The 24,498-nt window shown below is 43.5% G+C and overlaps 1 protein-coding gene across 2 annotated transcripts; it reads right to left on the bottom strand.

Moving 5' to 3' along the window:
* Positions 1-647: 647 nt before the first annotated feature.
* On the bottom strand, positions 648-6,751 carry LOC100384853 (uncharacterized). 2 transcript variants are annotated; one of them, NM_001362566.1, is made up of 20 exons: positions 6,061-6,703; positions 5,890-5,951; positions 5,393-5,496; positions 5,201-5,282; positions 5,049-5,108; positions 4,870-4,924; positions 4,371-4,390; positions 4,191-4,274; positions 4,044-4,108; positions 3,728-3,776; positions 3,601-3,648; positions 3,401-3,490; positions 3,265-3,324; positions 3,118-3,177; positions 2,812-2,886; positions 2,656-2,741; positions 1,949-2,042; positions 1,751-1,858; positions 1,555-1,641; positions 648-1,101 (listed from the first exon to the last, which is right to left on the bottom strand). In NM_001362566.1, exons 1-19 carry the CDS (start codon positions 6,209-6,211, stop codon positions 1,603-1,605), a joined length of 1,392 nt encoding a protein of 463 aa, NP_001349495.1. In that variant the 5' UTR covers positions 6,212-6,703; the 3' UTR covers positions 648-1,101; positions 1,555-1,602. The 2 variants fall into 2 exon arrangements, with proteins under 2 accessions (NP_001349495.1, XP_008662277.1); XM_008664055.3 differs by having other exon boundaries at positions 651-991; positions 6,061-6,751.
* Positions 6,752-24,498: the final 17,747 nt, after the last annotated feature.

Below are 24,498 nucleotides of genomic sequence, written 5' to 3'. Positions count from 1 at the left end.
GAATGCAGTTTTGAAATACTGTAGTTTTGAGATACCATAGTTTACAATTGTACATGACATAAATACTACGGTATTGTTTTACCACAGTAAAACTACAGTATTGCTCAAAACCGAGATCTGTTTGGTTCTATTGGAAAAACAAAGTATACGTAGAGAAGAGAAGAAAACTGAGGTCCTGAGTGGAGTTTTAAAAACTCCAAAAATACCACAGTTTTGGGAAAACCATGGTATTTAAAACTGAGTTTTGCCTATACAAACCAAACACCTTTTGAGCTTCAATACTATAGTATCATCAAATACCATAGTATTATTTCAAAACTGCAAAAATACTACAATTCCAAACAGGGCCTTAGTTGCCTTATATAGTTGATTGCTAAAATGTGTCTTGTTTCTAGCTGTTGAGTAGTTTTTTTATCTTGTACTAATTATCAAAAATTTATCATCCGCTAGTTTATTTTTGAACTAAACCACAATAAATAAAAGAGCGGATGGAGCATATTTAGGTCAGGTTTTCTCTTAAAAACGGGACCAACCTCTTTTTCCCAATAAAATTACAGCAAAGCTTTTGTAGCCATTTTAAAAAAAATAATACACGGCAGAATCAAAACCAAAGAATTCTCTTCTACTCAAAGAGTTTAACAATAACATAATACTATCTCCAACAGTTTATCCATTATCATCCCCATTTCAAACCCTACTACGCGAACAACGCGGTTTACAATATAGAACAATGAAAGACAGTATTTTGGATAAATTTATAGATAAACTGGTGGATGAGGTCTAAGAGCACAGCACAGCTGATCCTACATTAAATGCAGAAGTCTTGGTTCTTTCGAGAATTACATGTACAGAGTCTACAGACGCCTTGACCTGCTGCTGTTCGCAGCACTAGGTAACAATTCTAGTGTAGAGTGCGGTGCCATCACTTGTAGGGTATGACAGCTAGCAGCTGGAGCCTGGAGGTTTTCGTTTTAGGCCAAGCCAGCAGCTGGGATTTGGAAACACCAGGGAGCAACAATATTCCAGGTAAGCGCCAAAGGTACAGCCAATGACGATAACATAATTGGCATCAAGGATGAATTTTGCTTCAGTGCTTACCTGCTGTTTGACCAAAAGGGTATTAGTGGGCTTATAGTAACTAGTAGTGTACAAAGTCTGGAAGTTTATGAATGAAAATTGAGGTGATGAATCTGGCGTGCCGCACCAAATCACATGTTTGACAAAAAAAAATGGATATACAGAAATTACACTTTTAACCGGCAAATCAGTTAAAATCTGATGGGCACAAGGTTGCACACATTTTTTTTTAAAAAAAAAGGGCAGCCTTTTGAGAAAATGAATTCAGCAGAGAATCACATTTTAAAAGTGTAAGTCGCAAGATGTTGACAGTCAAAAAGAGAATTCAGCAGAGGTATAAATCACATATGCCACAGAATGAAAATAAGGCGCAGCATGTCATGTATTCAATATTGCACATTAGAAATGCATCAAGCCATGAATAAGTTGTGGGTAACATGGAGAAAATGTAGAGCAAAAGTTGGGTGGTGTCAAGACCTGGTAAGTTTTTTGGAAATGTATAGTTTCTCCAGCTGCTGACACAATTTAGGTTGCTGATTGCGATTGGCTCTCCATTGTTTGGTTCTGTACATTGAGCCACACATGTTCAATTGGAACATTAACTCATGTTGATAAAACTAGCAGAGCACAAGAAAAAAAAAAGGTCAAGTGTATAATAAACTATTGCACTCACTTTGGCTCGCAGAACTTTCTGGCTTTCACTGAAATATTGATTTGGATGGTTGATTCCAGAATCACAGGAGACACCGTGTGTGGCCTCAAAGGTTAATGTGCAAGCTACCTGTATATTTCATTATGACACATAAAACAGTCAGTTCAGGGATATCATATTGCTCCGTCGGGTTAAGACAATGGCAATGAAGCACAGTACCTGGTAATGCCTGTTCTTCACTTTATCCATTACCTCTTCCAATGCATGCCCACCAACGCCCATTTTGTTGAGTGCTGCCCGCAAATTTTCTTCACTGCAGATACAGTAAAGCAGAAGAAAATGCATGGAGCAAACATGAGGTACAAAGCAAGGTAGAATCATGTTTGACTTGAAACATCACAAACTGACATGCCAAGTGACATCACAATAGAAGCTGCTGTGTATCCCCGCAGGTTGAGTTTTTTTAACAGAAGCTGTTGTGACCATATCGAGTAAGAAACTAAACAATAGAAAAGTATGGATGAGACTAGATGAAACCATATTGGCATGAACTAGGGCAAAATGTGTCATTACTCTGCTTGGTAATTAAGTATTGTACTTGTACTATCAACTGGGTACTTAATGAGTAAACAAAATATTAATTTCTCATTCAAAATTACCTATGGCTTCTTTGTGGTATATTAAGCTTTGTTTTTGTTGGGTGTCATTTTTAATCAGAAAAAATGGAAGTTGGAGGCCTCTTGCACCATTCAGATTTTCTGGTTTCCAGATGTGATCTTACTTCCACCTCAAAGTTCAGGAGTAATCTAGTGGAAAGAGGGAAGATTGGAAATACAAACTGATACTGCTATCAGAAAATTCAGAGCACCAATCTAAATAATAAGCACATAGTAATCGTCTATAGAATATTAAGGGTCAAATTGTACCCAAAATGTCGAAACGGACATCCATGGTGATCTCCAACGCCAGGTGTTGCAGAAATGATCTTTTGACATGAATATGGAGTGTAATCCTGGAGCAGCATGTGTGAGAGTAAGTAATACTTGTGGCACAATTTCAAGTTACACATGGAGGAGACTTACTGTCCGTTTTCCTTCTTTTCCATAATTATGTCTGATGGCATAGGCATATTCCTTGTCAAACCGCTCAGAACCAATCTTATCCAAAGAAGATACAAAATAAGTAAGGCAACAGAAATTGTGACTACTTGAGTGTTCAACTCAGGGAAACTTTACTGTTTAATTTCCTTGAGAAAAATGAACTGCTTAATTTTGCATATGTTTGATCATATTAGCTCAATGTGCACTGCTAATATATAGAGGCAATGATGTTGTAACGTGCTTCTGCTAAATGTTTGCATGACACAGTACATGTCAAAATATATGTACCTTTTGAGAAAATTCCGCCCTCCAAAACGCAAGAGCATCTTCCAACTTTAGTCCAGCACCCTGGATCATAATTTCCAGAAGTAAATTAATGTAATATAATTTTAGGTACCTATATATCAAAGTTTCTCTAATTCATTCAAATAATACCTTAAGAAAAAGACCAAACTGCATTCTGCCGCCATGCTTCAGATGGTGGTTTTCTCTCAACTGCAAAATAAATGAAAACATTGAGACACCTGGTTGCAAGGTATGTATGTCTATAGGAATATTTAAGGTGCCTCACCTTATCTAGCATATGCCGCATACAAAGAGGGAAAGAACTTTTAGCCAGTTGGTCAATATCCTTTAGAGATATGTCAACAGCATCCTTTGGCTGTGTGAAAACAAGTGAAGCAATTCAGCTGGCAACAGCGCTAGGGAAAACATAGTTAAATCTCAGGAAAATCAAGAATAACTGCATAGGTGAGAGGTGACACAGCATACCTGAGAGTAATCAGGTCCAAAATACGCATTGCTTAATGCTTCAACAATCTGTCATAATAAAATTAGGCATCATAGGATATAAAAAGGTTCTGAAAGAAAGGTGGAGAAGCGGTACTCTGGTACTCACAGGAGTCAACCTGTCCTTTTCTTGTTCTTTAATAGTTGCTGTCCATTTTCTGTACATTAAACAATTACACATAACTTAGCATAATATGACCAGTCAGCGCACAGTTTAGAGCTTAATGCCAACTGCTGCTCATAAATGTCATAGAAAGAAGTGGGAACTTTTGAAGTATGATCTTTCTGCGAGTATGTGATAAATTATTTGATTATTTCCAAACAAAAGATAACGTAGGTACAAAAGATTTCCCCCAGATAATTAAAAGGCTTACAGAAATATGTTCCACAGGTACTGATCAAAGTAAAACTAGTGTACCATGTACCTGTTTGTTAAAGCAAGTGCCTTTGAGATATTGCAGCGGAATTGAGTAACCACTAGAGAAACCACCTACAAAATTATATAGCTATGTTCATAAAGGCCGCCAACCAAAACAACAATTGAAATTTTTATTCTCACGTTAACGGCAAACCTGGCTCATGGCCACATAAGCATAGCCTTTTGAAAGAAATACCCGACGGCCAGCAACAAGATCAGGAACTTCTTCGAAAGGTACCTTAATTGGATTACAATATGTTTTACTTGGAATTAATTTTTGCACAGAAGATTTATGGAAAAGGGATAAAGAGCTAAAACATGCAAGTGTACATACCTTGAAGAACACATGCTCAACTGCCAAAAATGGAAAGGCACAGAATGAAGTTAGTTTCTGGTAAAAGAAGACAAAAGAAGATAATGAAAGCAAAAACAGAAAAAAAATCGATGACAAGGTTTGAAACAGTAAATGTTTCTATTCGTTGTTCTATACATTGCAAATTGCAATACATTCCCTTTAACCTGAAGTTCAGTCACAATGGTAACTCTGCTGTTTCAGTATGCTAACTGCTTAGGCTTTTTTAGAAAACTGAGGAATTTACTGGTTCTTCAACTGCACACAACCTGCTTTAATTACAAAGTTTTGAGCTGCCCAGCTGACTTTGGGAAACAACATAGCAAAAATAAAAAACTACCTTACAATAACTGCTTACATGATGCACAAAAATACAAATCATGGAGAAGCATCCTATTCTATAACTGATACTAACAACCAGTTGGAACAGCATTCTGCAATAAATTGAGCGAAGACAGTGGCAATATCAAATTATGCATACCACTGGCAGATTGACCAATGGAACGTGCAACTTGGCTCAATTTGTCTTTCACAGCCTAAAACATGAAAACAAAAATCACTTCACGAAGCAAACAGGAAAAGGCCAAAAACTGCAGTTGTACAGTGTTAAGCATGAAGATCCAAGTCCTCAGCAGTTCTATTAGAGGCCAAAGTCTATACCTCAAACTCTGAGTATGGCAGTGCTTTATACGGCAATTGAAACTCAGTCATAAGCATCCTCTGAAACAGATGATGTGCAACAAGCAACAGTTAAAGCATAAATGCATATTATTTTCCTTTGTCAGTTCTATGGTAAATGGATAGGAAGTCACCTGTGTTTCAGGACTCTCAAGCCGAAAGCGATACCGAAAAAGTGTAGTCTCCATGGAGAGAAACCACTTCCGCAATTCTTCCCTGTGTGTCGTATCAAATACAGCTTTCTGGTGAGTTGGTCAAAAGAACCACAAGTGAACAACCGTAGCTAATATATGTAGCGAATATAAACATATGAATATTAATCTTACGTTCTGCAGTAGACTAGACGGAGCACAAAGTGCGATATTATATCCTTGTTCAAATTCTCTGCTGGATCCTGGTGCCTCATGTGTGTCTTCCACAATTCACTGACCTGAAGTGCAGAACAGAACAAGACATTTCTATTTAAAACAAAAGTTAGAGCAATGCCAGAATGCGATAGAGTCCATAACTAGGGTTGCAAAACCTTCCATGTTTATCTTAATTCAGTATGATTCTGAGGAGAAAGCAACAATTCTAGCTACAAAAAATAGACTAACATCCAAAGGGGCCTAAGTTAGCCACTCTTAATATTCTCTAGCGAAATCAAAACCATACAAAGAGGTTGATCCTTCAAATACATACACAAGACTGAAACCACTGAAACATTCGCCTACTCCTGATGGCAAAACCCAAATTTTAGGCAGAAATATGCTCCAAATATAGTTCCCTCCTGCATCCCCCCAAGGCCCCAAGACCATGAACGGCAAAGGCGATAATCGCTCACCAGTTTCTCCATCTCCTCCGGCCTCTTCCCACGCGAGAGTCCATCCGAAATCCCCTTGAGAACTGCTCGTTACCAGCGCACGCAATGAAACGAGTTAGCAAGATCTGGGAAGTAACGGAAGGAAGCCACGCGGGATCGGGAAGCATTTCTCTCGCCAGGAAGAAGCCGCACCTCGGAGGCGGTCGATGGCGAAGAGCTCGAACTCCTCCAGCCGCACCTCGAGCTGCGGCGCCGCCTTGTAGGTCGGCAGGGCCCCCGCGCCGCCGCCGCCGCCGCCACTGGCTGCGGCGGCGACCTGCCTCTGGGAGCGCACGATCTCCATGCGGCGTTGGAGGCTGCGTGGTCAGCGGATCCTCGCCCGGCCGGTGTCCGGGTCTGTGGACTGTGGATCAGTGCCGCAGGCCGCTGGGGTTGGGGCGCTGGACGCGCAGGGGCGCAGGGGCGCAGGGGCGAGGGGGCGAGGCTGTGGGAGAATCGGAGAAGGACCGAGCACCGTGCGGGACTAGGCCTGGGCGAGGCCGATGCGCCGCCGGCCGCCGCTTCTGACCTTCCGCGCCTCCCGTTCTCCGTGCCCCCAGCCGATGCGCGAGCGAGAGACGAGAGACGGAGCGAGTACCGAGGGAGGTAGGGGAGTGACGAGCCTTGTTGGTGTCTGCCGGAGACTACAGCGCGCGCGGGCCGGTAGGCGGTTGTTGCGGGGATGAGAGTGTTGGGGAGGAAGGGGAAGGGCGGCCGGAGCGAAGACTGGGGCGGTGGGGCTTAGGGGCGCCTTGGCGGGAAAAGCACCTCGTTTTCCCGCCGCGATGCCGCTGGGCCGTAGGCTCTAGGCCTGCTATTGGGGCCGCGAGGATGAAAGTTACCCGTGGGGGCAGTCGTTTGGTGCTCAATTTTTTTATTTGACATGGGAGTTATTTTAGTTCATTGGCGGTGGAGTAAAACATGGTTTTACACTATAAAAATCACTATTTAGAGAGTGAATATTGAAATAGATGAGATATAGCCTACTATTAATGATTTAGAGCGCAGAATAGCATCCCCGTGGTCGTCATCCACACGTGTGATACCGGTACGCGGTACACCACTAGCGTCGGAGACTACATGGCTCGGTCGCGTGGCCGATGGACGGGAAACAATTTGTTGTGAGGAAGTGTGGTGTATGAGAGCGAGTGGTTGATCTAAGCATGAGTCATCTTACCTGACCGATTCAGTCCATACTGAAAAAATTGACTCGATCCAACTAATACAATAATTGGGTATGAACTATAGTTTTTCAATAATCGGGTATGAACTATAGTTTTTTTGCCAATAGCAATCGACAGACAAGTACAAGCCGTGAGACTTAAAAGACGACCCAACCCGATCCAGAGCAAAAAAAAATAACTCAAATGAAAGCTAAAAAAACTCGACTTAACAGGAAAAAACGGACTCAAACTGATCAATAGAGAGACACGGACCAACCTGACCTGTGTCCCTCTATGCACGGACGGGCGCGGGTCGTGCCAAACGGTCCATTGCCTAACCTTAATCCACCAAACTCAATCCGATCTAACATTTGAACAGGTCCAAAGCAGCAGCGAGAGCCAGGAAACTTAACCCATTTTGTCGGGGGGGGCTGCGTGGGTTTGAGCTTGGACTTAGGATTAGCTCACTATTAGGCATACTTGGGCGGTGACGAGGAGAGGTCTAGCTACCGTTAGTTTAGAAACTCAAGTAATTTAGATATCGGATATTTCCATCTCAATCTCACCTTTCCTTTGAGTTTTCAAACAAACCGAAAAGGTGGGATGGGGGATTTGTCCTAAACTGTTGCAGTTGCTTGATGACGCGCAGGACCCAAGAAACGTTAAGGCCGCCGGATGAGTAACCGAGAGAGTGGATGGCGCAGGCAGGCCTTGCCAGGTCGTCCAGGGCGAAAAACATTGCAGATGTTGTGTGCAAGTGACGTACGGGGGGTGTCAGGCGTCAGGTTGACTGGCACGTTCCACTCCCAGCTAGCTGGTCTCAGCCTGTCTACGCGACCTTTATTTTTATGTCCTCGTGCTGTTGTTACTATACTACACCATGCGACATGCGAGTCACGATCGACGTCGATTATCCTGTACGTACATGACATGCGTGCGTGAGTGAGCAATCCGTAGTTGGCGGCACCACACCCTGTCACGTGTCAGTGCCGCGTCAATGGGGCTATCTTATCCGCTTCGTCATCTCTTTGCGCCTACTCCCTGTCAAATCCAGGACCCTTCCATTGGGCGGAGAAAGTAATATAATTCCAGAACACAAACTAAACCATTGCTTTACTAACCGTCTGCACATGGAGCAGTTTACTAAATGGCATTTGATTATTAGAATCACATTCCTCCCCCACTTGGAAGATGGAAACATCCCCTAGTATTTTACCCAAAAACCGCGCAGCCGACGCTTTTTTTAACTGACTCCAGAGCTCGTCTGAGAACAGAAAGGCAGGGATTCTGAAAGAGACTCTCGCGTGTGGAGGTGCTGGCTGACTGTTGAGCTGTGCTGACAGAGCAAGTGCTTTCCCAGCTGCAAAACGCGGCTGGATTTTACCGACGGATGAACCAGGATCCCAAAAGCGAAACGCTAGCTGACCTGGACTGACAAGGACTCACCCCGCGACGAAGGACTGGGCTTTGAGAGCCAGCCCGCCAGCCGATCGGATCGGGTACCGAGTCGCCGAGCGAACTGTAGAATGACATGACACTACTAGCATGCATGGCTGCATCGTCTTGCCGACCACCTGATAGTGGTAGAGACAAGCTTTTTCTATCTTCATCTTTTTTTAATGGTATAGACAAAACAAAATGCAGCGCCGGGCGGTGGCCCGGTGTTGACTGCACTTTACCGTCTGTGACTGTGATTGATGATAAAAGAATTAAGAGAAAATAAAAGGGGATTTAAGAAGGTTAAGAGAGAAATTAGTTCATTTCCCTAGCAGGGCTAGTTTAGGGTTAAAAAAATCGGAAGGGATTAGAGAGGCTAAAATTCTCTTCTTATTCAAAATTGAATAAGGAGTGAATTTTAGTCTCTTCAATTTCATTCGGTTCCGTGACTCCAAAACTAGCCCTTAATCCCCTCTAATATGTTGATCACTTGTTTTTTATTGTTGTGAACCATAAAACAAGGCAACAAAATTGTTAAACATTAAGGAACTTCGTCCTTCGAAGCATTATCTCTATTTGGGTATAATGAATCTTGGACGAAAGTCATGACGAATTTATCTTTATCGTTCATAAAAAAATGAAAATATAATTACAGATGTAACATTATATTTTTATTTATTTTGTATTCACTACTTAAACAAATATTAATATCCATATCATATATTAACAAACTGATGTATAAAGTACATTACATTAATACATTCGGCTTACTCGAAGGAAAAAATGAGAGTGCAATCTCAATGCTGGCGACACAGCCCAGGTAAAAATACATTTATGACCATAACATATACACATAATCCTAATACAAAATATTAGGGATTAATTAATATTTTTCTTTTCGGCTTAACATCATGTTTGACCTTCGTAATAACCACCTTAAGTCGAATCTATCACCCTTCGACGCTTTACGCATGCTCGTTGTAGCTTCGGCATTCAATCCTGTTGTTTATAGATAATTTCTCCGTCTTGAGGACCTTCGACAGAGAAGATGACCCCTAACACAATCCTCCTCAATTCCCTTGTCATGAAAGGAGTCTTAGGCCTTGTTTGGATACTCAAGTATTCACACTAATTCATGTGAATTAAGCTAAATTGAGGCGTAACTTAAATTAATTTACACCTTAATATATCTCAATACACATGGATTAAGGTAAATACAAGAGTATCCAAACGAGGTCTTAACAGAGACGGGCTCCTCCGTCTATGTTAATTAATGGTTATTAATAAATGCATATTAGAACGTATGTGTGTCCTAAAAGCCGCATCAACACGGGCTTTTGGACGGAGCCAGACGGTCTGCGTAAATTCAAAATAACCACACGCATTAAGATTCATATAATAGTATGGTTGAATTTCGCTCTTTGGTACTACCTTCGTTCCGAACTGATGTATGCGTTATGTATACGTGTCTAGATTCATCGTCACACATTTGAATCTAGACACATGAACTAAGAGCTAAAGCGAGTACTGATTTAGAACCGAACAAGTATTATACATATGAATATTTTTTCTATAGATTTAAATAAAACTAAATAAGTTCAACTCATGAAGGGGAAAAAACCCTAAAATGACCTAAGATCGGACTGAATATGCCCTGTCCTAACCTTCACGTGCATGCTATTTCTGCATCATGCATGCACCACTTCTTCGCCGAAGCTCCCGATAGAAGATAGTACGCTACAACATACAAAATCACTGATTCTTCTTCTTCATCGATTCCCAAAATCCCAAGAGAAGAATATATCCTTATCCTCCCTGTTCGCAAGCGCAATGCGGATTGTCTGTGGTTGAGCACAAAAAGGGCTCCGGCGACGTGGACCAAGATTCCAACGCGCATCGATTGCTGACTCGGACCGATCCCCCACTCCGCAGCGCCTGGGCCCACATGAGGCAACCACAGGGACGGCGGGGAAATGCGCGACGCGAGGGATGGCCGGCGATGGACAAAAACAAAATGCATGCGGCAAAATTAGGGCCACACCACACCACACCACATGCTGGCATGCATCTCTCCCGCTGCGGCACGTTGCATTTGGCGCCTGCCGCGCACTGCAATGGCTTGGGGGTGGGCAGCATTAGGTGGCGACGTGGCGTCCCATGCTGGCCATTTGGGTGTCGTTTGATTCACAAATTTGTAACGTAATGGGTAACCGATAATGTTAACTAATGTTTGTTTTAGTCCAACCATAATCAGATACCACACTAAAAATTGATATCAGTCTATTCAAATTTGTTACCGCCAGTAATCGAACGTAAACCATTACCATTACCATTTGCGTTACATTTCTTGAACCAAACAACACCTTGATTCATAGAGGTACGTTTGTTTCGGTTTCTAATTCTAGCCGCCAAACCCTTCGGTTATCAGCTCGTTTTTTTTAATAAGAAGCGTTTCTGTAAAAATCGTATAAATCAACGTGAATACAAAATCATATCCGAGTCTTTGCAACCGGATGAATCCAACACTTTCAAAACCCTAAATCGTACAAATGATCCCTTCATCTTTCTTCGCACGTAAGTCTCGTTCGTGATCTCTAGATTCCTGGTTATTCTGTAATCCATATTCTAAAAAAAAGCTCTTCAGAATAAAGGTCTCGAAACAGATGCAAGAGTAGGTCAGTCTGTCTGCTGATTCTCACGTAGCTTGTTTTGAAACGTTATTTTCGGTGGCCCCCAAACTTGTGATGGCGATATATATATGTCTTTAATTTGGTGCTATCCATAGGGCATGCTTGCTGTGGAGATTTCGTGCTCGCTACGGTGTACTTGTATTCTGTGATCTCGATCGGTGTGTCCTGTTTATATTTGATGGTCTCTGACTTTGTATACTTAACTGTGCCCCGCTACGTTTTCGTATGGTTCTGTACTTCTACGGCAGCGTTTATAAAGACAAATGGAAAATGTATTGTGTCTTTTCTTCCCAGACCCAGAATGCTACCATGCATGCATGCAGTTTTAAAGCCGGCGGACTACTGTAAAATTCACTACCAAGTGTTCCCAGCAATAATTTGGTTCCATATGAGGTCAAGCCCTTTGGCCAACGGCTTGTCATACTGAAATAAGGTAAAGCATTTGGAATTTTAAATAGAGGGGGGGGGGGGGAGCACAAGAGCATCTACGTCGTTTAGTGTTAGGTGAAATTGATTTCAAATGGAGTTATTCTCACTACCGGAATCAATCGCTTCGCCGAGTGCCTGAAGCACTCGGCGATGACTTAAAAACACTCGACAAATGCTTTGCCGAGTGTAACACTCGGCAAAGAAGGCTCGACAAACAGTGCATCGGCAAAGACTTCTTTGCCGAGTACTTTTTCTCGGGCACTCGACAAAGATGTTTGCCGAGTGCCAGGGAGCACTCGGCAAAGAAAAGCGACCGTTACGGCGCCGGGTGACGGAGACGGCGACTTTGCCGAGTGTCAACGGTGACACTCGGCAACGAAGATATCTTTGCCGAGTGTCTTCCTGGCAGCACTCGGCACAGCCGCCTTCTTTGCCGAGTGTCAGTTGGGACACTCGGCAAAGAGCCCGCCAGAGAGGGTCCCCATGTCAGGCTTGAAAGGGAAATGTGCCCTTGGGCCATTTCTAAGTATTTTGGTGATTGAGTGCCAACACAAGTGCTTAAATGTGAATCTATGCCCATGGATGAACAAAGTGCAAATCAAGAGCAAAGGTATGTTTCTAAGTCTTAGTACATTGGTTTTGTGTACTAATATACTTGTCTAAGTATCAGAAACAGAAAGAAGAAGAAAAGAGAAGAGTTGGCCGTGTACAGCCAAGAGGCTGTTTCGGTCTGGGGCACCGGACTGTCCGGTGGTGCACCGGACAGTGTCCGGTGCGCCAGGCTGGCTCGAGCGAAGTGGCCGCTCTCGGGAATTCGCCGACGACGTACGGCTAAAATTCACCGGACTGTCCGGTGTGCACCGGACTGTCCGGTGAGCCAACGGTCGGCCGGGCCAACGGTCGGCTGCGGAATCTGCGCGCGACACGTGGCCGGGCCAACGGTCGGAAGGGGGCACCGGACTGTCCGGTGTGCACCGGACATGTCCGGTGCGCCAACGGCTCCCAGATCTGCAACGGTCAGCTGTGCCATTTTAGGAAGGAGATCGGGCACCGGACAGTGTCCGGTGTGCACCGGACTGTCCGGTGCGCCCGATGACAGAAGGCAAGATCAGCCTTCCAGAATTGCTCTCAACGGCTCCTAGCTGTCTTGGGGCTATAAAAGGGACCCCTAGGCGCATGGAGGAGAACACCAAGCAACCTTAGAGCATTCTTGATCATCCACACTCAGTCTTTGCGCATTCGTTTGTCATTCTCAGTGATTCGAGCTCCGTTCTAGTGAGAACTTTGAGATAGTCTTTTGAGCTCGATTCTTGGCCGTGTGTGTGCGCATTTTGCTGTGGATTTGTGTGTGTTGCTTCCCTTCCTTACTCCGTGATTCTTTGTGAACATCAAAAGTGTAAGGGCGAGAGGCTCCAAGTTGTGGAGATTCCTCGCGAACGGGATAAGAAAAGAAAAGCATAACACTGTGGTATTCAAGTTGATCATTGGATCACTTGAGAGGAGTTGAGTGCAACTCTCGTCCGTTGGGACGCCACAACGTGGAGTAGGCAAGTTTTGTACTTGGCCGAACCACGGGATAAACCACTGTGTCCTCTCTGTGTTGAACTCTTTGTGGTTATCGTATTGTGCAAGATCTTCTCTCTAGCCACTTGGCATTAACTGTGCTAACGTTTAACCAAGTTTTGTGGCTTAAGTTTTAAAGTGTTACAGGATCACCTATTCACCCCCCCTCTAGGTGCACTCAATTGGTATCAGAGCCGTTCTCTTCAAGAAAGGGACTAACCGCCCGAAGAGATGGATCCTAAAGGGAAGGGAATCATGATCAACGACAAGGAGAGGGAGTCCTTCGTCAACGAACCAAAGGATGACAAATCCAACGACTCGAGCTCGGGCCACAGACGTAAGGATGAAAAAAAGAAGAAGACAAGACACATCAAGGAGATTGTCTACTACGATAGCGATGAGTCTACTTCCTCCCAAAAGGACGACGACCACAACGACTACGAGAGAAAGAAACCGGTCAATTCGAACTTTTCTTTTGATTACTCTCGTATTCCTCAAAGTACTAATGCTCATTTATTATCTATTCCACTTGGTAAACCTCCTCATTTTGATGGAGAGGACTACGGATTTTGGAGTCACAAAATGCGTAGTCACTTGTTCTCTCTCCATCCTAGCATATGGGAGATTGTAGAGAGTGGAATGCACTTTGATAGTACGGATAGTCCCATATTTATTAATGAACAAATTCATAAAAATGCACAAGCTACTACTGTGTTGCTAGCCTCTTTGTGCAGGGACGAGTACCATAAGGTGAGCGGCTTGGACAATGCCAAGCAGATCTGGGACACCCTCAAGATCTCTCATGAGGGGAATGATGTCACCTTGCTCACCAAGATGGAGTTGGTGGAGGGCGAGCTTGGAAGGTTCGCAATGATAAGGGGCGAGGAGCCAACTCAAACATACAACCGGCGCAAGACCCTTATCAACAAAATAAGGAGCTATGGAAGCACGCGATGGACGGACCACGACGTCGTCCGCCTAATGCTAAGGTCATTTACCATTCTTGATCCTCATTTGGTAAACAATATACGTGAAAATCCCAGGTACACCAAGATGTCGCCCGAAGAAGTTCTTGGGAAATTCGTTAGCGGGCGAATGATGATCAAGGAGGCAAGGTACGTGGACGACGCCTTGAATGGTCCAATCAACGAGCCGCAACCCCTTGCTCTCAAGGCAACACGAAGCAAGGAGGCGCTACCTAGCAAGGTGGCACAAATTGAGGCGGCCAGACTTAATGATGAAGAGATGGCTCTCATCATCAAAAGATTCAAGACGGTGCTTAAAGGTCGCAAGGGACAGCCAAGCAAGACCAAAGCCAAGGGGAAGCGCTCATGCTTCAAATGCGGTAAGCTTGGTCATTTTATTGCTAACTGTCCCAAAAATGATAGTGATCAGGATCAAGGGAACAAGAGAGAGAGAAAGAAGAACTATAAGAAGGCAAAGGGCGAGGCTCATCTTGGCAAGGAGTGGGATTCAGACTGCTCTTTGTCCGACTCCGACAATGAAGGACTCGCCGCCACTGCCTTCAACAAGTCATCCCTCTTCCCCAACGAGCGACACACTTGCCTCATGGCAAGGGAAAAGAAAGTAAGCACTCATAATACTAGTACTTATGCTTCTTCAAGCGAGGATGAGTCTAGTGATGATGATGAGATAGATTACTCATGCTTATTCAAGGGATTAGATAGAACCAAGGTAGACAAAATTAATGAATTGATTGATGCCTTGAATGATAGGAATATACTTTTAGAAAAGCAAGAGGATTTGTTGTATGAAGAACATGATAAATTTGTAGAAGCTCAGAAATCTCTTGCTCTAGAAATTAAGAGAAATGAAATGCTCTCTAGTGAACTATCTTCTTGTCATGAAACTATTGCTAAGTTAAAGAGTTTTAATGATGATTTAAATGCTAGACTAGAAGTAGCTAGTAAATCTAATTCTTGTGAAGAAATTGTTGAAACTTGTAATAGGTGTAAAGATTTTGACATTGATGCTTGTAGTGAACACCTAGTTTCAATTTCCAAACTTAATGATGAATTGGCTAGTCTTAATGCTCAACTTAAGACTAGCAAGAGTAATTTTGATAAGCTAAAATTTGCAAGGGATGCCTACACAATTGGTAGACACCCCTCAATTAAGGATGGACTTGGCTACAAGAGGGAAGCCAAGGACTTGACAAGCCATAAGGCTCCTATCTCCGCCAAGGGGAAAGGGAAGGCTCCTATGGCTAGTAGCGCTAAAAAGAACCATGCTTTTATGTATCATGATAGGAGACATACTAGAAATGCAAATAGGAGTTATAATGCTTATGATGATTTTGATTCTCATGCCATGTTTGCTTCTAGTTCTTCCTATACACATGGTAGAAATATGAGAAGTGCTATTCATCATGTGCCTAGAAAGAATATTATTCATGCTCCTAGGAAAGTAATGAATGAACCTTCTACAATATATCATGCTTTGAATGCTTCCTTTGCAATTTGTAGAAAGGATAGAAAGGTGATTGCTAGGAAATTAGGGGCAAAATGCAAGGGTGATAAAACTTGCATTTGGGTCCCTAAGACAATTGTGACTAACCTTGTAGGACCCAACAAGAGTTGGGTACCTAAGTCCCAAGCCTAAATTTGCCTTGCAGGTTTATGCATCCGGGGGTTCAAGCTGGATTATTGACAGCGGATGCACAAACCATATGACGGGGGAGAAGAAGATGTTCACCTCCTACGTCAAGAATAAGGATTCCCAAGATTCAATTATATTCGGTGATGGGAATCAAGGCAAGGTAAAAGGGTTAGGTAAAATTGCAATTTCAAATGAGCACTCCATCTCTAATGTGTTTTTAGTAGAGTCTCTTAGATATAATTTGTTATCTGTTAGTCAATTATGCAATATGGGATATAACTGTCTATTCACAAATGTAGATGTGTCTGTCTTTAGAAGAAGTGATGGTTCACTAGCTTTTAAGGGTGCATTAGATGGCAAGCTTTACTTAGTTGATTTTGCAAAAGAAGAGGCCGGTCTAGATGCATGCTTAATTGCTAAGACTAGCATGGGCTGGCTGTGGCATCGTCGCTTAGCACATGTGGGGATGAAGAACCTTCACAAGCTTCTAAAGGGAGAACACGTGATAGGTTTGACTAACGTACAATTCGAAAAAGATAGACCTTGTGCAGCTTGTCAAACAGGTAAACAAGTGGGAGGAGCGCATCACAGCAAGAATGTGATGACCACTTCAAGACCTCTGGAGCTGCTGCATATGGACCTCTTCGGACCCGTCGCCTATCTAAGCATAGGAGGAAGTAAGTATGGTTTAGTTATTGTTGATGACTTTTCCCGCTTCACTTGGGTGTTCTTTTTGCAGGATAAGTCTGAAACCCAAGGGACCCTCAAGCGCTTCCTCAGGAGAGCTCAAAATGAGTTTGAGCTCAAGGTGAAGAAGATAAGGAGCGACAATGGGTCCGAGTTCAAGAACCTTCAAGTGGAGGAGTTCCTTGAGGAGGAAGGGATCAAGCACGAGTTCTCCGCTCCCTACACACCACAGCAAAATGGTGTGGTAGAGAGGAAGAACAGGACGCTAATCGATATGGTGAGGACGATGCTTGGAGAATTCAAGACCCCCGAGTGTTTCTGGTCGGAAGCCGTAAACACGGCTTGCCACGCCATCAACAGGGTCTACCTTCATCGCCTCCTCAGGAAAACTTCGTATGAGCTACTAACCGGTAACAAACCCAATATATCTTACTTTCGTGTATTTGGGAGCAAGTGCTACTGAAAGTCGCCTAGAGGGGGGGTGAATAGGGCGAAACTGAAATTCTCAAAAATAATCACAACTACAAGCCGGGTTAGCGTTAGAAAAGTAAACGAGTCCGCGAGAGAGGGAGCAAAACAAATCGCAAGCAAATGAAGAATGTGACACGCGAATTTGTTTTACCGAGGTTCGGTTTTTGCAAACCTACTCCCCGTTGAGGAGGCCACAAAGGCCGGGTCTCTTTCAACCCTTCCCTCTCTCAATCGGTCCCTTGGACCGAGTGAGCTTCTCTTCTCAAATCAAAGCCGGGAACAAAACTTCCCCGCAAGGGCCACCACACAATTGGTGCCTCTTGCCTTGATTACAATTGAGTGTTGATCACAAGAAAGAATCAAGAAAGAAGGAAGCAATCCAAGCGCAAGAGCTCGAAAGAACACAAGCAAATCACTCTCTCTAGTCACTATGGCGTTGTGTGGAATTTGGAGAGGATTTGATCTCTTTGGTGTGTCTAGAATTGAATGCTAGAGCTCTTGTAGTAGTTGGGAAGTGGAAAACTTGGATGCAATGAATGGTGGGGTGGTTGGGGTATTTATAGCCCCAACCACCAAGAGTGGCCGTTGGGAGGCTGTCTGCTCGATGGCGCACCGGACAGTCCGGTGCACACCGGACAGTCCGGTGCCCCCTGCCACGTCATCACTGCCGTTGGATTCTGACCGTTGGAGCTTCTGACTTGTGGGCCCGCCTGGGTGTCCGGTGCACACCGGACAGGTACTGTTTGCTGTCCGGTGTGCCAGTATGGGCGCGCCTGACTTCTGCGCGCGCAGAGCGCGCATTAAATGCGCGACAGAGAGCCGTTGGCGCGGAGATAGCCGTTGCTCCGGAGTCGCACCGGACAGTCCGGTGCACACCGGACAGTCCGGTGAATTTTAGCGGACAAGCCGTTGGAGTTTCCCGAAGCTGGCGAGTTCCTGAGGCCGCTTCTTCATGGCGCACCGGACACTGTCCGGTGTACACCGGACAGTCCGGTGAATTATAGCGCGAGTGCCTCTGGAAATTCCCGAAGGTGGCGAGTTTGCGTTGGAGTCCTCTGGTGCACCGGACATGTCCGGTGGTGCACCGGACACTGTCCGGTGGCACACCGGACAGTCCGGTGCGCCAGACCAGAGGTGCCTTCGGTTGGCCCTTTTGCTCCTTTGTTGAATCCAACTTTTGGTCTTTTTATTGGCTGAGTGTGAACCTTTTACTCCTGTATAATCTATACACTTGAGCAAACTAGTTAGTCCAATTATTTGTGTTGGGCAATTCAACCACCAAAATTATTTAGGAACTAGGTGAAAGCCTAATTCCCTTTCAATCTCCCCCTTTTTGGTGATTGATGCCAACACAAACCAAAGCAAAATATCAAAGAGCATAATTGAACTAGTTTGCATAATTTAAGTGCAAAGGTTGCTTGGAATTGAGCCAATATAAATACTTATAAGATATGCATGGATTGTTTCTTTATTATATAACATTTTGGACCACGCTTGCACCATATGTTTTGTTTTTGCAAAATTCTTTTCAAAGTTCTTTTGCAAATAGTCAAAGGTAAATGAATAAGAGTTGCAAAGCATTTTCAAGATTTGAAATTTTCTCCCCCTGTTTCAAATGCTTTTCCTTTGACTAAACAAAACTCCCCTCAAATAAATTCTCCTCTTAGTGTTCAAGAGGGTTTTAAGATATCAAGTTTTGAAAATACTACTTGCTCCCCCTTTAGAACACAAAGAGATATCAATTTTGAAATTTTCAACCAATTGAAAATCATATGTTAAAATTAGGGTGGTGGTGCGGTCCTTTTGCTTTGGGCTCATATTTTCTCCCCCTTTGGCATGAATCGCCAAAAATGGAATCATTAGAGCCCTTAACTAACTTTCTCCTCCTTTGGTCATAAAAGAAATGAGTGAGGATTATACCAAAGTTGGAGAGATGCTCGGAGTGACGGCGAAGGATGAGTAGTAGAGTGGAGTGGAAGCCTTTGTCTTCGCCGAAGACTCCAATTTCCTTTCAATATACCTATGACTTGGTTTGAAATACACTTGAAAACACATTAGTCATAGCATATATAAGAGAGACATGATCAAAGGTATATTTATGAGCTATGTGTGCAAGTTTAGCAAAAGAAATTCCTGGAATCAAGAATATTAAGCTCATGCCTAAGTCTGGTAAAAGATTGTTCATCAAGTGGCTTGGTAAAGATATCGGCTAATTGATCTTTAGTGTTAATGTATGAAATCTCGATATCCCCCTTTTGTTGGTGATCCCTAAGAAAATGATACCGAATGGCTATGTGTTTAGTGCGGCTGTGCTCGACGGGATTGTCGGCCATTTTGATTGCACTCTCATTATCACATAGCAAAGGGACTTTGGTTAATTTGTAACCGTAGTCCCGCAGGGTTTGCCTCATCCAAAGCAATTGCGCGCAACAATGGCCTGCGGCAATATACTCGGCTTCGGCGGTAGAAAGAGCAACCGAATTTTGCTTCTTTGAAGCCCAAGACACCAAGGATCTTCCCAAGAACTGGCAAGTCCCCGATGTGCTCTTTCTATTAATCTTACACCCCGCCCAATCGGCATCCGAATAACCAATCAAATCAAAAGTGGATCCCCGAGGGTACCAAAGCCCAAACTTAGGAGTATAAGCTAAATATCTCAAGATTCGTTTTACGGCCGTAAGGTGTGATTCCTTAGGGTCGGCTTGGAATCTTGCACACATGCACACGGAAAGCATAATGTCCGGTCGAGATGCACATAAATAAAGCAATGAACCAATCATCGACCGGTATACCTTTTGATCCACGGACTTACCTCCCGTGTCGAGGTCGAGATGCCCATTTGTTCCCATGGGTGTCTTGATGGGCTTGGCATCCTTCATTCCGAACTTGTTTAGAATGTCTTGAGTGTACTTTGTTTGGCTAATGAAAGTACCCTCTTGGAGTTGCTTGACTTGAAATCCTAAGAAATATTTCAACTCCCCCATCATCGACATCTCAAATTTCTTTGTCATGATCCTACTAAATTCTTCACATGTAGATTCGTTAGTAGACCCAAATATAATATCATCAACATAAATTTGGCACACAAACAAATCACTGTCAAGAGTTTTAGTGAATAAAGTAGGATCGGCTTTGCCGACTTTGAAGCCATTTGCAATAAGGAAATCTCTAAGGCATTCATACCATGCTCTTGGGGCTTGTTTGAGCCCATAAAGCGCCTTAGAGAGCCTATAAACATGGTTAGGGTACTCACTGTCTTCAAAGCCGGGAGGTTGCTCAACATAGACCTCTTCCTTGATTGGTCCATTGAGGAAAGCACTTTTCACGTCCATTTGATAAAGCTTAAAGCCATGGTAAGTAGCATAGGCTAATAATATGCGAATTGACTCAAGCCTAGCTACGGGTGCATAGGTTTCACCGAAATCCAAACCTTCGACTTGGGAGTATCCTTTGGCCACAAGTCGAGCTTTGTTCCTTGTCACCACACCATGCTCATCTTGCTTGTTGCGGAAGACCCATTTGGTTCCTACAACATTTTGGTTGGGACGTGGAACTAAGTGCCATACCTCATTCCTTGTGAAATTGTTGAGCTCCTCTTGCATCGCCATCACCCAATCCGCATCTTGGAGTGCTTCCTCTACCCTGTGTGGCTCAATAGAGGAAACAAAGGAGTAATGTTCACAAAAATGTGCAACCCGAGATCGAGTAGTTACCCCCTTATGAATGTCGCCGAGGATGGTGTCGACGGGGTGATCTCGTTGGATTGCTTGGTGGACTCTTGGGTGTGGCGGCCTTGGTTCTTGCTCATCCTCCTTTTCTTGATCATTTGCATCTCCCCCTTGATCGTTGCCGTCATTTTGAGGTGGCTCATCTTCTTGATCTTCTTGTTCAACATCTTGAGCCTCGTCCTCATTTTGGGTTGGTGGAGATGCTTGCGTGGAGGAGGATGGTTGATCTTGTGCATGTGGAGGCTCTTCGGATTCCTTAGGACACACATCCCCAATGGACATGTTCCTTATCGCTATGCATGGAGCCTGTTCTTCACCTATCTCATCAAGATCAACTTGCTCTTCTTGAGAGCCGTTAGTCTCATCAAACACAACGTCACAAGAAACTTCAACAAGTCCTGAGGACTTGTTAAAGACTCTATATGCCCTTGTGTTTGAGTCATAACCTAGTAAAAAGCCTTCTACAGTTTTAGGAGCAAATTTAGATTTTCTACCTCTTTTAACCAGAATAAAGCATTTGCTACCAAAAACTCTAAAATATGAAACATTGGGCTTTTTACCGGTAAGGAGTTCATAAGATGTCTTCTTGAGGATTCGGTGTAGATATAACCGGTTGATAGCGTAGCAAGCGGTGTTGACTGCTTCGGCCCAGAACCGGTCCGGTGTCTTGTACTCATCAAGCATGGTTCTTGCCATGTCCAATAGAGTTCGATTCTTCCTCTCCACTACACCATTTTGTTGTGGAGTGTAGGGAGAAGAGAACTCATGCTTGATTCCCTCCTCCTCAAGGAAGCCTTCTATTTGAGAGTTCTTGAACTCCGTCCCGTTGTCGCTTCTAATTTTCTTGATCCTTAAGCCGAACTCATTTTGAGCCCGCCTTAAGAATCCCTTTAAGGTCTCTTGGGTATGAGATTTTTCCTGCAAAAAGAACACCCAAGTGAAGCGAGAATAATCATCCACAATAACTAGACAGTACTTACTCCCACCGATGCTTATGTAAGCGATCGGGCCGAATAGATCCATGTGAAGGAGCTCCAGTGGCCTGTCACTAGTCATGATGTTCTTGTGTGGATGATGAGTCCCAACTTGCTTCCCGGCTTGGCACGCGCTACAAATCCTGTCTTTCTCAAAATGAACATTGGTTAGTCCTAAAATGTGTTCCCCCTTTAGAAGCTTATGAAGATTCTTCATTCCAACATGGGCTAGTCGGCGGTGCCAGAGCCAACCCAAGTTAGTCTTAGCAACTAAGCAAGTGTCGAGTTCAGCTCTATCAAAATCTACCAAGTATAGCTGACCCTCTAACACTCCCTTAAATGCTATTGAATCATCACTTCTTCTAAAGACAGTAACACCTATATCAGTAAATAGACAATTGTAGCCCATTTGACATAATTAGGATACGGAAAGCAAATTGTAATCTAAAGAATCTACAAGAAAAACATTTGAAATGGAGTGGTCAGGTGAAATAGCAATTTTACCCAAACCTTTGACCAAACCTTGATTTCCATCCCCGAATGTGATCGCTCTTTGGGGATCTTGGTTTTTTTTCATAGGAGGAGAACATCTTCTTCTCCCCTGTCATGTGGTTTGTGCACCCGCTGTCGAGTATCCAACTTGAGCCCCCGGATGCATAAACCTACAAAACAATTTTAGTTCTTGATTTTAGGTACCCAAACGGTTTTGGGTCCTTTGGCATTAGACACAAGAACTTTGGGTACCCAAACACAAGTCTTGGAGCCCTTGTGTTTGCCCCCAACAAACTTGGCAACTACCTTGCCGGATTTGTTAGTAAGCACATATGAAGCATCAAAAGTTTTGAATGAAATAGCATGATCATTTGATGCATTAGGAATCTTCTTTCTAGGCAACTTGGCATGGGTTGGTTGCCTGGAGCTAGATGTCTCACCCTTATACATAAAAGCATGATTAGGGCCAGAGTGAGACTTCCTAGAATGAATTTTCCTAATCTTGCTCTCAGGATAACCGGCAGGGTATAAAATGTAACCCTCGTTATCTTGAGGCATGGGAGCCTTGCCCTTAACAAAGTTAGATAAGTTCTTTGGAGGGGCATTAAGTTTGACATTGTCTCCCCTTTGGAAGCCAATGCCATCCTTGATGCCAGGGCGTCTCCCATTATAGAGCATACTTCTAGCAAATTTAAACTTTTCATTTTCTAAGTTATGCTCGGCAATTTTTGCATCTAATATTGCTATATGATCATTTTGTTGTTTAATCAAAGTCATGTGATCATGAATAGCATTAATATCAACATCTCTACATCTAGTACAAATAGAAACATGCTCAACACTAGATGTAGAGGGTTTGCATGAATTAAGTTCAACGATCTTAGCACGCAAGATATCATTATGATCTCTAAGATCGGAAATTGTAACATTGCAAACATCTAGTTCTTTAGCCTTAGCAATTAAATTTTCATTTTCTATTCTAAGGCTAGCAAGAGAAATGTTTAATTCTTCAATCTTAGCAAGCAAATCATTATTATCATTTCTAAGATTGGGAATTGAAACATTACAAACATGTGAATCAACCTTAGCAATTAATTTAGCATTTTCATTTCTAAGGTTGGCAATAGTGTCATGGCATGTGCTTAGCTCACTAGACAATTTGTCACATTTTTCTACCTCTAGAGCATAAGCATTTTTAACCTTAACATGTTTCTTGTTTTCTTTAATTAGAAAATCCTCTTGGGAATCCAAAAGGTCATCTTTTTCATGAATAGCACTAATCAATTCGTTTAACTTTTCTTTTTGTTCCATGTTAAGGTTGGCAAAAAGAACGCGCAAGTTATCCTCTTCATTGCTAGCATCATCCTCATCACTAGAGGTTTCATATTTAGTAGATGATCTTGATTTTACCTTCTTCTTTTTGCCGTCCTTTGCCATGAGGCACTTGTGGCCGACGTTGGGGAAGAGGAGTCCTTTGGTGACGGCGATGTTGGCGGCGTCCTCGTCGGAGGAGGAGTCGGTGGAGCTCTCATCCGAGTCCCATTCCCGGCAAACATGGGCATCGCCGCCCTTCTTCTTGTAGTACCTCTTCTTTTCTCTCCTCTTTCCCTTCTTGTCGTCGCCCCTGTCACTGTCACTAGATATAGGACATTTTGCAATGAAATGACCGGGCTTACCACACTTGTAGCACACCTTCTTGGAACGGGATTTGTAATCCTTCCCCTTCCATTGCTTGAGGATTTGGCGAAAGCTTTTGATGATTAAGGCCATCTCCTCATTGTCGAGCTTGGAGGCATCAATTGGTTGTCTACTCGATGTAGACTCCTCCTTCTTCTCCTCCGTCGCCTTGAATGCCACCGGTTGTGCTTGGGGTGTGGAGGATTCATCAAGCTCGTTGATATTCTTTGACCCCTTGATCATACATTCAAAGCTCACAAAATTCCCGATAACTTCCTCGGGGGTCATTTGAGTATATCTAGGATTACCACGAATTAATTGAACTTGAGTAGGGTTAAGGAAAATGAGTGATCTAAGAATAACCTTAACCACCTCGTGGTCATCCCACTTCTTGCTCCCGAGGTTGCGCACTTGGTTCACCAAAGTCTTGAGCCGGTTGTACATGTCTTGTGGCTCTTCCCCTTGGCGAAGTCGAAAGCGACCGAGCTCCCCCTCGATCGTTTCCCGCTTGGTGATCTTTGTTAGTTCATCACCCTCGTGCGCGGTCTTGAGGAGGTCCCAAATTTCCTTTGCATTCTTCAACCCTTGCACCTTGTTGTATTCCTCTCTATTTAGAGAGGCCAAGAGTATGGTTGTGGCTTGTGAGTTGAAGTGCTCGATT

This window comes from Zea mays, chromosome 10, assembly GCF_902167145.1.
Source record: "Zea mays cultivar B73 chromosome 10, Zm-B73-REFERENCE-NAM-5.0, whole genome shotgun sequence".
NCBI lineage: Eukaryota > Viridiplantae > Streptophyta > Magnoliopsida > Poales > Poaceae > Zea > Zea mays.
Note: the sequence above shows the minus strand (reverse complement) of the source record. Positions and strands in the feature narration are given on the sequence as shown.

Excerpts from the sequence above, each read along its gene's own strand:
- LOC100384853 (XM_008664055.3), bottom strand. The coding sequence starts at position 6,211 with ATGGAGATCGTGCGCTCCCAGAGGCAGGTCGCCGCCGCAGCCAGTGGC. Across the intron at positions 5,952-6,060 it reads CGCCATCGACCGCCTCCGAG|TTCTCAAGGGGATTTCGGAT; the intron begins GTGCGGCTTCTT and ends GGTAACGAGCAG. Across the intron at positions 3,491-3,600 it reads TTGGACCTGATTACTCTCAG|CCAAAGGATGCTGTTGACAT; the intron begins GTATGCTGTGTC and ends GTTTTCACACAG.